This window comes from Stigmatopora nigra, chromosome 3 (assembly GCF_051989575.1).
Source record: "Stigmatopora nigra isolate UIUO_SnigA chromosome 3, RoL_Snig_1.1, whole genome shotgun sequence".
Lineage (NCBI taxonomy): Eukaryota > Metazoa > Chordata > Actinopteri > Syngnathiformes > Syngnathidae > Stigmatopora > Stigmatopora nigra.
Genome location: NC_135510.1, coordinates 14,907,074 through 14,920,858, shown reverse-complemented (window position 1 = coordinate 14,920,858; position 13,785 = coordinate 14,907,074). Strand labels below are relative to the sequence as shown.

At 40.1% G+C, this 13,785-nt stretch overlaps 1 protein-coding gene across 1 annotated transcript in view; it reads left to right on the top strand.

Annotated features, from left to right (window-relative positions):
* LOC144194475 (E3 SUMO-protein ligase PIAS1-like) overlaps positions 1-8,245 on the top strand; it is a 38,814-nt gene extending 30,569 nt beyond the window's left edge. Inside the window, exons 8-13 of the mRNA XM_077713572.1 lie at positions 109-269; positions 1,245-1,381; positions 2,392-2,644; positions 3,935-4,074; positions 4,659-4,699; positions 5,792-8,245. Coding sequence (XP_077569698.1) covers positions 109-269; positions 1,245-1,381; positions 2,392-2,644; positions 3,935-4,074; positions 4,659-4,699; positions 5,792-6,157 — 1,098 coding nt within the window. The 3' untranslated portion in view covers positions 6,158-8,245. The remainder of the gene's footprint in view (positions 1-108; positions 270-1,244; positions 1,382-2,391; positions 2,645-3,934; positions 4,075-4,658; positions 4,700-5,791) is intronic.
* The last annotated feature ends 5,540 nt before the right edge of the window (positions 8,246-13,785 follow it).

Here is a 13,785-nt window from a genome sequence, read left to right as displayed (position 1 = left end):
ATTTGTTCCACCTCAATACTGTACCTTATGCCCCTGCTGTGTCTTCGACCTCTTTTCTTTTTCTTTTTTTTTTTTTTTGCCTTAAGACATGTTTATGCACGTTTGCAGCTTGGAAAGATGCGGCTGACGATTCCATGCCGAGCGCTGACGTGCTCCCACCTGCAGTGCTTTGACGCCACACTGTATATTCAAATGAATGAGAAGAAGCCCACCTGGGTATGTCCTGTCTGTGACAAGAAGGCCCCTTACGAACATCTCATCATTGACGGGTAAATTACCCTGCTCTCATTTTTTTTTCGTTTTCGGGCTAGAATAGTACAGTACAGTCATACCTCTACTTAAGAAATTAATGGGTTCCAAGACTTTTTTTCGTAACTTGTACTTTTTGTAAGTAGACGTGTACTGTATATGTAAATGATCTATTTGTTCCACGGTCGTCACACAACTACCAACTAGATCCTTTAAAATTGGTCAGTCTCCCAATTTTGTATGAAGGATGTGAGAAAACACCAAAAAATGAGAAGAAGATTATAAGGAAATGATTTATTAATGTCTTAAAATAACTAAAGCATATGAATATGTGCCTTGCGCTGCTGAAATATCTCCCTCCATGGCCGTTATAGATGAAATACCTGTTTGTCCGCCAGGTGGCGGCAATAGCCCGTTCTACCAGGGTTAAAAGCCGCCCACTTTGTAGTACATTTTGGACTTTTAGGTGTGCCCTGTGTGTGGGTGTATGAAAACATGTGCCACGTTGCATTTGTAGTTTTTCATCGCTTAATAAGGGGAATTCAAAATAGAATAATGGATAAGGAAATATAATTACTTTTTGGGGGAATGTTGTAAATTGGATCTTTTTTGTATCTTGAGTCACTCATTTGCATATAAAAAAACTTCGTATCCTGAAGCTTTCGTACTTAGAGACATTCGTAAGTAGATGACTGTATATTCAAGTACTTTCTTGTCATAAATAGAACATAAAATTGTCTTGATTCTATCACATCAACTATTCCAATGTATCTATAGGCCTCAAAGATAACATTTTAAGCCACTTGCTCATAACAAAATTGCCAATATCATAAATATTTAAAGCCTCAATGACTTCCATTGTTCAAAGTAGTGCATGCTTACTCAGCATCCAAATACTAGTCTATATTTTATTTCCTTGCACGATGTGGCACCTTTTCCTCTTCAACAATATTTATTCTTTTGAGTGATGTGGTTCTTACTGATATATCACCCAGGCTTTTTGTGGAGATTCTGAGCAGCTGTATGGACTGTGATGAGATCCAATTCTTGCAAGATGGAAACTGGTCCCCCATGAGGACAAAAAAGGAGGTGCAGGAAGTCTCCTGTGCAGCTTTAAACACCAGCCTGAACGGTAAGAAATGAACAGTGGTGTGCCGTTAGGGCCTTCAAGGTCTTCTCTGCTGGCCTAAGAAATATCTGAATCATATATTATATTTTGTCCATCAATACTTATGAAATAATGCCAAATTGTCTGTTAGCTTCCTTTAATTGCTTTCCCGCTGATTGCACTGCATCCAGGTGTGTGTTTTCATATTGAAGCATTTAACCAATCACATTTCAGCCATTATTTGTTGCCAGGGTCAGAAATCTATCTTATCGTAGAGGTTTGTTCACCTGACTGCCATGTGAGCAGCTGGGGTTCAAATCCTGGTTGGGAAACATTTTCCCTTAGTTGTTTCTATATATTTGTAGTCAAGACCTTCCAATAATGACAAAGTAAAATGTGACGAATTTATGGCATAGAGGTTTGTTAGTCTGACTGCCATGTGAGCAGACAGGGTTCAAATCCCAGTTGAAAATCGTTTTTCCCTTAAATAGAAACAACCGGGTGTAGTCAAGACTTTCCAATAATGACAATGTTAAGTATATCTAGTATATATATCTTGGCTGAATATATATTCCCTCTGAAAGTATTTGGCCTCTTTAAACTTTTCAACCTTTTGCCACATTTCAGGCTTCAAACATAAACATATAACATTTAAAGAAAAATGTAATTAAGCAACAACAGGTGGGACTGATTTGTGAAGTGGAATGAAATCTATTGGATATTGTATGCTTTTTTTATTCAGCTCCTTTACTTTCAGTGCAGTAAACTCACTCCAGAAGTTCAGTGAGGATCTCTGAATGATCCAATGTTGACCTATGATGATAAGTAGAACCCGCCTGTGTGTGGATTTGCACAAAAGCTAAATATAGAGAAAAGTTGTCCATTTTGTTGTCAAACACCTTGACAGAACAGACTCGGCCAATTCTGAATACTCAAATTAAATATAAACTGTTTTCTTTGTCTTAGTTTTAAAAGTAAAACATCATAGGATTACAAAATGGCCTCACCACAAATCTCCCAATTGCATTTTCCAGGTCCATGTCCGACGTTGAGCTCAGATCAACAGAGCCCTTTGCCTGCCAATCACAGCAGCTGCAACAGCAGCGACAGCAGCACCAGCAAGAAAATGGCTGTGATCGATTTGACATTAGACAGCTCTTCGGAAGACGAAGCCCAGGACTCTCCGCCGCCACCACTGCCGCCGCCACCCCTACCGCCCTTGCCTCCGCCAGCCAAACGATCATGTCCCTCCATTTCCCCGACATCGCCGTCCATCCTCAACAAGGGGTCAGTCTGCTGCTGATACCATTTTTCCAGTCCACTAAATCAGCAAATTTAGGAAAAGCTCACCTGGGAAATGAAGCGTCACTATATTTAATGAGGCGTGCACTTGTCACTTGAACGCTTGAATAGGTTTTAACCATTTTGCTTGATCAGCCACATCATTGGCAATATAAAAGGTTGAGTCTGTAACATTGACTTGAAATCCCTTCTGACAGCTATATAGCATGCTTTGGAGAGACTTAGGAACCAAATACATCATTCAGTAAAGTCTAGTCATTATATAATCAGATTTTTTTTTTAATAAGCGCAACATCCATGTTTCATATTGTCAGGTTTAAGACCATATACATTCAATAATATCGGAGCAGAGGAAACACACAGCCAGTCGTGATGAGAATTTAAACCACTTCATATGAAGGAGGACGCCAGTGTAGCCAGAGCAGAAAGATAGTCTATCTTCCTGAATGACCGTTTGGAATTCCTGGCGACTCCCTACAAACAACCTGGTTTTATTAGAGACAAGTCATAAAAATGGGAGGCGTTAATACAAATGAAGGAGGTGGAATGCAAAAGGTGTAGTGCACATTTTAACCAATAGGTGTAAGTTAAATTCTATTCTAGTAACTTAATACATCATAGTGAAAAGGGTGCAAGACTAAATATAAGAATACAAATATATTTCACACATATCTTCAGGCGACATCAAAAGATTGGGGTAAAATTTAGTTTCATATAGCAATTTATTATTTCCTTCATTCATCACGCCTACCGCTTAAGAATCGCGGGGGATGCTGGAGCCTATCCCAGCCAACCGTGGGCAACATGCAGGGAACACACTAAATTGCTTGCCAGCCAATCACAGGACACAATAAAACAGCCAACTACTTACAATTACAATCACACTGCCAACAAGTGGGAATCGAACCCAGGCTGCCCGCACCAAAGTCGGGGAAGAACAACTGCCCCATTGGCTGGCTAAAATTATTATTTAATTAACGTAATTTAATGTGCAGACATATTCATTTACATTTACATCTAAAGATAGATTTTTGGCAGTATTCTTACCTATACATTACAATGGCACAAGTTATTCTGAAAGAACTGAATTGAAACTGTTCTGATTGTTATATTCAAAGTGTTGGTTATGTCAACCACTTGACATTGCTCACAATTACAGCTTCTTGTTTTTGGCTCAGTGGAAGTGCAAGAACAGTGATAGATAAAAAAAAAAAATCCAATGTGACTGAACCTGCATTACTATTTCCCTCCTTACCTCTCTCTATTTACCACCAGGGTATCAAACCTGCACCACCAGTCCTCTCCGGTGAGTCGTGCTCCCAGCATGCCAGCTGTGGATACTAGCTACATGCCTCCTGTCCCCCCACTGATCCAGGACTATAGACCCTATTACCACACTCCCAATGACCTTCCAGGTAATGAAAAACACACGTAGACTAACAAAACCAATAGTCATGAATGCAGTTGTAAAACCAACAGTTGTTGGACCAGTGGCGTTCTATTCATTTTAGTGCAAAGTGAGGTACATAATGATTTTGAGCATCTTAAAATGAGAGGGCTCACAGAAGAGATGAAAATATCTGTTGTATTGCTATTGTTTGGGCAACATTGCAACTGGACTGTGAAAAGTTAATTGGAAAGAAAAGACATTGTGGTATCTCAAGGTTAAAAACTGAAAGCATTGTAGAAGTAATGTTACTAAAAAAGATTAATACTTACCATTGTTTTGCCTGAATGTCACTGAAGTTTTTTTGTAAAATAACTGCACTCTCATTATATAACAATGACAACATTAGTGACTGGAGTAGATTAGAAACTTTTGGCCTGGCCCTCTTCAGTAAATTTTGCTTTTGATCCGGCCCACCATAAAACAAAAAAACTACCCATCAATGGTTTATACCATAGTATAATTGGTCAGATACATGTGTACCAAATGGAATATAGTTGGTATGTATGTGTTACCCTGCTTTACCAACCTCTCCCTAATACTAATTTTCAGATTTGAACTGCTTCTCCTTCCTACAAGGTGACAATCATCAGGTATGTGTCACAGTACATTACATCACAATAAATTTGGATATTTATTATACCACCTCCAGGAATCAGCAGCAAAAAAGTATTGGTCCCACAAACAATCCAGGTGACTGTTCTTAATTTTGTGCCTAACCCTACAGGCATTTGAAAAAAAGCCTAAAGTTATAAAATAGATCAATAATAAAAGTATTATTTAAGAATTTTCCTACGAAAGGTTTTGCAGGACTAAAACACAGCGAAACAATGCAGTCAAAATGGATTAACATCAATGTTGTCTGTTCCACTTTATTAGATATATAATAGATTTATTTGAATTACTTTAAAGCTCAAACCATTTGAACAACCAATAGGTTAGAGGCAAGAATGATTATAATATTACATATTATTTAAAACTGCCTTTCAAGATACACAATATAGAAAACACAATGATTAAAAACAAAATCAAAGTATTACTAGGAAATAAGTCATTTGGCAGAGGATCAAGCTGAGGGAAATGTTTAATCAAAGTGAAAATTACATACTTAAAATTGATACTTTAAACTTACTTGGGGCAAACTCCACCCAGAAGAAAAAAAAGAACAAATGAATTGCATTTGCATTGTATTAATTGACACAATTATCTTATCTCATCTCATTTTGTGATCTGCTTTATCCTCAATAGGGTTGTGGGGGGGTGCTGGAGCCTATCCCAGCTGACTCCAGGACAGAGGCGGGGGACACCCTGAATTGGTGGCCAGCCAATCGCAGCGCACAAGGAAACAAACAGCCATTCATGCTCACACTCATACCTAGGGGCAATTAGAGTGTCCAATCAGTCTACCATGCACCACCTAGGCCAGGGTAAACATGCAAACTCCACACAGGTGAACATGACCTGGATTTGAACCCAGGTCTCCCATTGTGAGGCCGACGCGCTAACCACTCATCCGCCTGGCTGCCCCATTTAGAAACCTTAGGTAGTAAATTTCCAACTTCCACACGGGAAGTGCAGATTTAAATGATCTATGTTTGTTTTCCCATCTATCCTGAATCCTGATAGCAGAATACCATCCACTGTTGTGCAAAATATAATCTAATGTTGAATGTTTGGTCTGCCAGCATTACAGCATGGTGATGGCGGCTGCGGCGGCTGCCGCTTCTTCAGACGACCACGAGCTTCTGCTCAACCGTTTCCTCCCCTACGGCGCATCCGGCTCCTCGGCCTTTTCGCAACTGTTCCTCGACCAACCGGGAGCCAACACGGCATCTTTACTGACCGTGCCGAACAACGGGGCCGGCGGCTCTGGCGGCGGCTCTGGCGGCGGCCTGGTATCGTCCGGCGGCCTGGTATCGTCCGGCGGCCTCCGGGAAGCTCACTCCTTATCTTCGCACTCTCATGCCGGGGCGCTGGCCGGGCGAGGCGGCGCGGAAGCAGCAGTGGCAGCTATTTACGGAGGAATTCCCGACGTTATATCGTTGGACTGACCCAAAGCGAGTCAAACCAGGTCCAATAATGAATTCCGCTGCAGGGTAGATAAATGACTCTCAAGTTAGACTCCAATCTTGCGACTCCTTGGTGGAGTTATGATGAGTGCCGGAGCAGGTCCTGGCAGGACTTGACAGTGGCGTCGGCTCAAGTCGTCATGAAAGCCAACCGAGCAGATTGGTTTGGACTTCTTCAGTTGGCTCATCTTGTGGCTTTTTAATGCTCCCAAAATGGCACAAAAAGCAAAAATGGAAAAGAGGACAGGCCTTTTTTTTTTATGAACACGAGGAAGGCCACCGTGTACAGAGAACAAAGTCTATTTTCTTCTTTGACCTTTGTATTCTCATTTGGGACACGGCCAGGTTAGTGAGCTGCTTCAACTGCTGTTTTCGACCACGTTATTTGTAGTTTGTAGTGCATACGCCATGGATGTTTCCTGCCTTGCATATCCTGTTACGCGATATCCTGGTTTCAGTTCTCATTGGATCTCCTTCACTTAAATTTCCTGCGCTCCTTTCTTTTCTCACTTCTGATCATCAATACTTCTTTTGCGAAAAAATGCATTCCATTGCATTTTCAGGTTAGACTGATTTTGTGATAGGGAGAGTGCAGGTGGACCAGGCATATTGCACTTCAGGTTTCCCATTTCTACTCTTTTTGAAGACAACATACAGCATTAAGACTGTTTTTAGCCTAACTTTATTTATACATGTAAGTGGAAGTATTTTTTATTATTATTTTTGCTTAAAGCCAAAAAATAAGGTACCTTGAAGGTGATCAGGGGTGCATTTGAACACTCGACCATATTCTTTGACTTCTCACAATAGATAAACAATGGAGTTGAAACTCAAAACCGAAGCCAAGCCCTCCACTGTAAGGTTGCCACTGACCACCATAGTCCAATTCATTTGGATTGGGTGGTCTTGCAGTGATCACTCTCTGTACTTCAGTTTCAAATTGATTGGACCTGGTATCAAGCAGATAATTCCTGCCCAAAGGCTTTCGTATCAAGTATGCAAGGATATGGTGCCCAAGATCATGCATGCCAGACTCTTTTCAAGCCACAAACGTGTTCAACGTGACTCAATAGTGCCTCTGCAGGAAGTTTTACATTGTCAAATTTTGCAGAAAAATCACCATCAGATCATCAAAATATTATTAAGGAAAGACAATGCTTGGTATAAATGACAGCCATGTATGCAAAATTGGTTGTTTAAGTGAGCAAATTTAGCAGTGGAAAAAATCTTTTATGACAAAAACATTTCGTGCATATGAGAGCAAGCCACGGCGGTGACATTATACACATACAGCACTTACACAAAAATCTGACAAAGTACTTAAAAGGCTTATATTTTTCAAAATTGTAGCAATTGAGCTTGCATAATGAAATAAAACATCCCATTTCTGTGACAACTCAGAGAAATTATGAAACTGTAACAATTCAAATTGCGCGAATCCCCATCTGTTATCACTAGACAATTCAGGGTCTCCCCAGCCTGGTGCTAGAAGTAAGCTGGGATAGGCTCGAGCACCCTCCGTGACCCTTGCGAGGATAAGTGGGTCAGAAAATGAACGATGAATAAATATACAAACAAAACTAAACTTTGAAGCTCATTACATCCCATTTTGTTAACTGCTTTATCCACATTAGGGTCGCGGGGGGTGCTGATGCCCATCCAGGTGACACCCTGAATCAGTGGCCAGCCGATCGCAGGGCACAAGGAGACAGACAACCATGCATACTCACATCCATAGCTAGGGGCAATTTAGAGTGTCCAATCAACCTACCATGTTTTTGGAATGTGGAAGGAAACCAGAGTACCCGGAGGAAACCCACGCAGGCCCGGAGAGAACATGCAAACTCCACACAGGTGGACTTGACCTCAACTTTGAAGCTGAACATGAAAAATTTTACTATTTAAGCTTAAAATGTATGATTATAAAGAGGAAAATGTCCACACTTTCTGCAGAAAGCACAAATGTAGTTGCAGTGGCATTATCAAAGTTATTGTCTTGTGCAACACTCGTTCGTGGAAGATGCTGTTACATACTACTTACAGATACTCTTGGAAGGTTTTGTCAAAGTAAAGTTTGAGTCCCGGTCGAGTAGTTCAAATCATTTTGGCAGCATTTTTCGTGGAGAAAGTTCGTGGAGATTGTCTTGGCCAGTCTGTTTGCGTTGAAGTTTCTAGAAGAGATTTCAGGACAAATAATTCACTCTGCCTTCTCTCCATTGTTATGCTAGGCCAATATATCATATAAGCTAGTACACTAGATTTCCCCAACCATTTTTGAGCTTCGGCACACCTTTTCCACTGCAAAAAAAATCTGCCGAAAATCTTCTCATTTAAAACTCTGTCCTCTAAATCTTCATTATTAAGTCATTCTCACGCCCGTCATTATAAAGATATGAATAATAATTAACGAGAAGATCAAACTTCAATTTCTGTTGGAGTTATGAGCTAAAAAGAATTGAAAGAGAAGACCCTTCAACTTGACTTTATTTTGGCACAGAACCAACCCAGTCTATCAATCATTTTTGGTAGTAAGCTGTCATTTCTTGCTGTTTTGTTTATTTATTTAGTATTGTCTATGTGCTATATTGGATTTTTACCAATTCATTTCTGTACAACAATGTGTATGATTCCTTATCATTCCAGATACATTTTGTGTTTAACTTAAGCATTCTTTTTCACTAGAGGTGCTCTTACATTATCAACAAAACATTTTCATTCGTTTTCTCAAGAGCTTTAATAGAGCAAGAATGCGAGTCTACTCATGCAAGTCACCACGGCCCTAATGGCTTTAGGCTGCCTTCCTGTCCTCAAATCGTTAACTATTAATGTAATAGAGCAAATCATATTTACACAATGTACGAATAGTACATTTTGAGGCAAGTCGTTGGAGTTTTTTAATCCTTTTTTTGGAATGTCTCTTTTACAGTTGAACTTATTTGACCACCCCTAAACTTTTTAAAGCCCATTTTCAATTTGCCTTCTACATTTTCCTCAATGTTTTTTTTTCTGACGAGAAGGAGCTTTTCGCAACTGATTTTTTCTAGTCCAATTCGATCGGGATTTGGTTGGCGACTAATTAGTTGGCTAGGCTAAGCTCCAGCACCCCTCGCAACCCTTGTGAGGATAAGCTGTAAGGACAATGATTGGTGGTTGATGATTGGATTTGATTGATGTGTCTATCATCTAAGATGGAGATAATTGTACTTTTATTTTATTTTTTATTACCGAAGTTTACGCACTATAAGTCGCATAGATTTACATAGCGCACCTTCAATGAATGGCCTATTTTTAAAATCTGTTTCATATATAAAAGGCTCCAGATTATAAAATGCAATGGTAGTTGTGGTGGTGGCAGTGGTAGTTGGAGTATTAGAGGAGTGTTTTAAAATTCCACTAGGTAGAGCTGTAGTAGTAATAGTACTTAGTGGTTAGGGCTGGTGTTGTACGTCAATTAATTGGGGCTGTGCTAAGGAGAATTTCATCCAATGATGAACTATTACTGATCAATTTTTAAGGCGCACTGCTGGCTTTTGAGAAAATTGGCATCTTTTATTTGCGCCCTATAGTGAGGAAAATAGGATTGTCCATGACTTAAACAGGTGAATTGAATTATCTTCTAAAGATGCCATTTTTGTGAAAAAGAATGTTTTTCATTCAGATGTCTGAAATGAGTCAGCTAGAAAATGGACAAAATCTTCCAAATTGCTTTGTACCTTTTAACCATTTAGGCAAAATGCAATTGAGCATTCATTTTCAACACGGCTTATCCCTATCAAGGACGCGGGCGGGGCACTAGAGCTTATCCCGGAAAACACCCTAAACGTATCCCCAGTCAGTCGTAGGACACACACAGAGACAAACAATCGGTCGGGCTCACAATCAAACCACCACTGAGTGAGACTCGGTCCCACGCTGCCCACAGTGAAGTCAGGCAATTGTCCCACTATTTCATAGGCTATCTTAGTATTCTTTCATTAAGTCAGTCAAAAACTAGTGAATCAATTCGAAACATGGCACATTATGTAAAGTCCAAAACTATCACAAAGGTCTATCGTTTCATATAGTTTTGAAATTGGTGAAGAAGAACTAAAATTGCTAATCAGCAGGTGGCAAAAATGAGTCAAAAAGAGTCACAGAAATGTGCTAGTCTGTTCTTGAAGGGAACAAAAAATTGTGATTTTTGCTCTTCAGCTCCTTCTTTATGAACAGTCATACATTATAAGGATTCAAAAGTTCAGAGAAGGTCAAATAAAGTTAGCCTGTAAAGGGTAATGCATGCATCAAACCAAATAGCCCTTAACTTGAGGTGAGCAGAGTGTTTTGGAACCTATTTTGTCTCCTCGGCACACAATGGCAAGGAAGCCATGTGATTATGACTTATGCGCTCGTTTTCTAGTGTTTTCTACTGATGCCTTTTACTTCTGAGCTCTGATGAAGATATTCCACATTTGAGTTACAGCTTTGTTGATTGAGTAAACACTCCCAAATAATCAACATGAATTTGACGCCTTGGAAATTGTCTCCAAGTTGTATGTAACCCGTCACGGGCCATGCAGAATGTGTTATTGATCAAGTGCCCTGCATTAGAAGGATGTGTGGACAATTAGTCTTGTTCAAAAGTTATTGGCCACCAGCATTTGCATCACAGTTGACCAACAGATGTTAAGCTTCTGTATTTCACTCCATTTAAAATAGCCTTCTTGCTTGAGAGTACGGCAGACAACCTGCAGAGACAGATCAGCCCACTCCAGTGTGGCCATCGCTTTCCCACTCGCGGTGCGCCGCAATAGGCCAGTTCCAGGGTGCCGCTATACGGCCCAGATTAGCCTGCACTGAATCCAATGAGGCCAATCCCGAAAAATGCCCCCAATGTGTCCCACCGATCAAAAAGGGAAGAAACGTCAACCATGTGAATACCCTGCCTGTATTGAATTCTGAATATTCAGATCCAAAACATGCTTGATGTCCGTTCGTTCGTATGCTTTTTCTGTCGATTCAGAGCCGCGCGAAGAAAGTAATTTATATATATTTTTGAAGAACATGGAAGATGTAATTCCTCGCTAATGAAGGAAGGGTGGTGGTCAATTCGAGCTGTATTAATCAACACCTGCACTCACTGCCTTAAAACATGCACAGGTTTGATTTCATGACTCCAACTCAAAAACCACACAAGGCTTTTCAAGCGGATGTGTGTTAATTTGTACAAATGTATCTACCGAGTGGAAGAAAATATTTATTACATGCATTGGAATACATTGTTTACTTCTTGAATGTTAATTGTTTATGTAGAAAAGTTTCGATGTATTAAAAAAGTGCATATTGCTAGTTCCCTGTGCTTGTGTGCTTTTCTTCTACATCACAGAGTTGGTTTTGACTATTCGATGTCAGATTCTGATGGATTGGATGTTCCATTGCTGTCATGTCAACGACACCTGAAATGTGAGTATTCACAGCCTGGACTCCGATCGCCATCAGTTGCATGTAACTACAACTTTGAACTGTTACTTTGACTCGTATCCAATATGTATTTCTGTTTCTTTCACTTTAAATCTAATACCACCCTTTAAGTAACCACTGCTTTTACATTCATTTATTTAAAACTCCACATATCCTTGTGGGGCTAATCTGATTTCTTTTCCAGACAAGGTGATTAAATATACAGACTGATGTTAATGACTAGGGGAAAGTTAGCTGAACAATTTTTGTATAAACGGTTTTAGAACAATTACAGATTGCAAACGGGTGTTTAGCATTCGCAACACACTAGGAACTAAGAGTCATGCCTCTGGATGTCATTTTTGAGTGAGCCTTTACCCAGCAAACTGTCCGTTGATGTCTCGGCTTTGTTTGGTTAAAGTTAAAAGTCTTTCTACACGACTCAATAATGGAGTGAAAACGGACAACATACTTTATAAGTCAAATGGGATGCGTCGTCGTGATGTTAACAACCGGTGGGGAAAAGGAGCCCAAACTAAAATTATCAACGGTGTGTTCAACCTGGCATTTAACTAACAGATTTTGTTGGCGTTTTTGGCTCAATTGATTCCTAAAAAAATCTCCTGGTAGCGTGATAAAAAGGCACTTAGGCCAGTAAATTCCTCAACGACTTGGAGATCATTGGCGTGCTAGTCGTCCGTCTGCATAGAAAGTCTGTTCGAAAGGACGCAATACTGCGCATGTGCTTAATTTACGCTGATGTGTCGACAATAGGCGTAACCACGCCCCTATTGTTCCGCCATATTGAATGTGGAAAAGATGGTAGCTTGCTTACCGCGCTCCACGAGGTGGTTTGTCCTCCAAACTGGGAAAATCCATGTTTTGAAGATGACGTGATTTTTGTGGTCTTGATGCTACAAAAGAGTATGTCAGTACACTAATTTTAATAATTATTGAGTAACATTTTTACTTAGTATTTCACATCAACTCACCTTTATTCCAGGCCATCTTAGTCCATTCAAAGTTTAACATTTGAAACATGGAAAATGCTTCATTGTCTCGTCTCATTTTCTGAACTGCTTCATCATCACTAGGGTTGTGGGGGTGCTGGAGCCTATCTCAGCTGACTTCGGGCCAGAGTCGTGGGACACCCTGAATTGGTGGTCAGCCGATCGCGGGACACAAGGAGACAGTTTTTAATTGAATTGAACTGAATTGAATGCTTTTATTGTCATTATACAAGTATAATGAGATTTAAAGCTTTCACCACATAGTCCACAAAAACAGCAGACCACCATTCATGCTCACACTCATACCTAGCGGCAATTTAGAGTGTCCAATCAGATAACCATGCATATCTTTGGAATGTGGCAGGGAACCGGAGCACCTGGAGGAAACCCACGCAGGCCTCGGAAGAACATGCAAGCTTCACACAATTGGACCAAGCTGGATTTGAACCCAGATCCACCACTGTGAGGCCAATGTGCTAACCACTCGGCCGGAGGGCCGCCCAGGTTATTATTGATGTGTATATATATACATATGTGTATATATTCTTACACTTAGCAGTTAAGTTATTGGTCCACTGTTGTTACCCCAGAAAAGTTACGTAAGACAAGGTACATTTTTGTTCTCACTGTCGGCTGTGGCCATTGTCAGCGTTATGGCCTGACATCATACAAGACCACACATTCGTTTTCTGTTTTAGGGCATTAGAGGATAAAGGAAGCAACAAAACAAATGAGGCTCGGTGCGTTCAAACACACTGCATGCCTTTAATGAGAGAACCACATATGATTCGACATTTGACAACCATATATATTTTATTTCCAGAAGGCAGAAAGTAGGCGTTAATTTGAATATTAGGCGGGCATGTTTCAGTTTAGAACAGGGGTCAGGAACCTTTTTGACAGAGAGAATAATTCACATTTTCAAATGTTATTCATTGAGATCCATACTCAGAAATCAAAAGTACAAATACATGAAAAGCTGTGCCCTTTTTAGCTATTTCACCACTTTTAAAGTACTGTTTCTCCAAAATAGACAGGGCGCCTTATAATCCAGTGCGCCTTATATATGGAAAAAGATAAAATGTGCCATTCATTGAGGGTGCGTCTTATATATGGAAAATATGGTATTTAGCTTCTACAGTCAAGTCTGAAATATAATAAGGC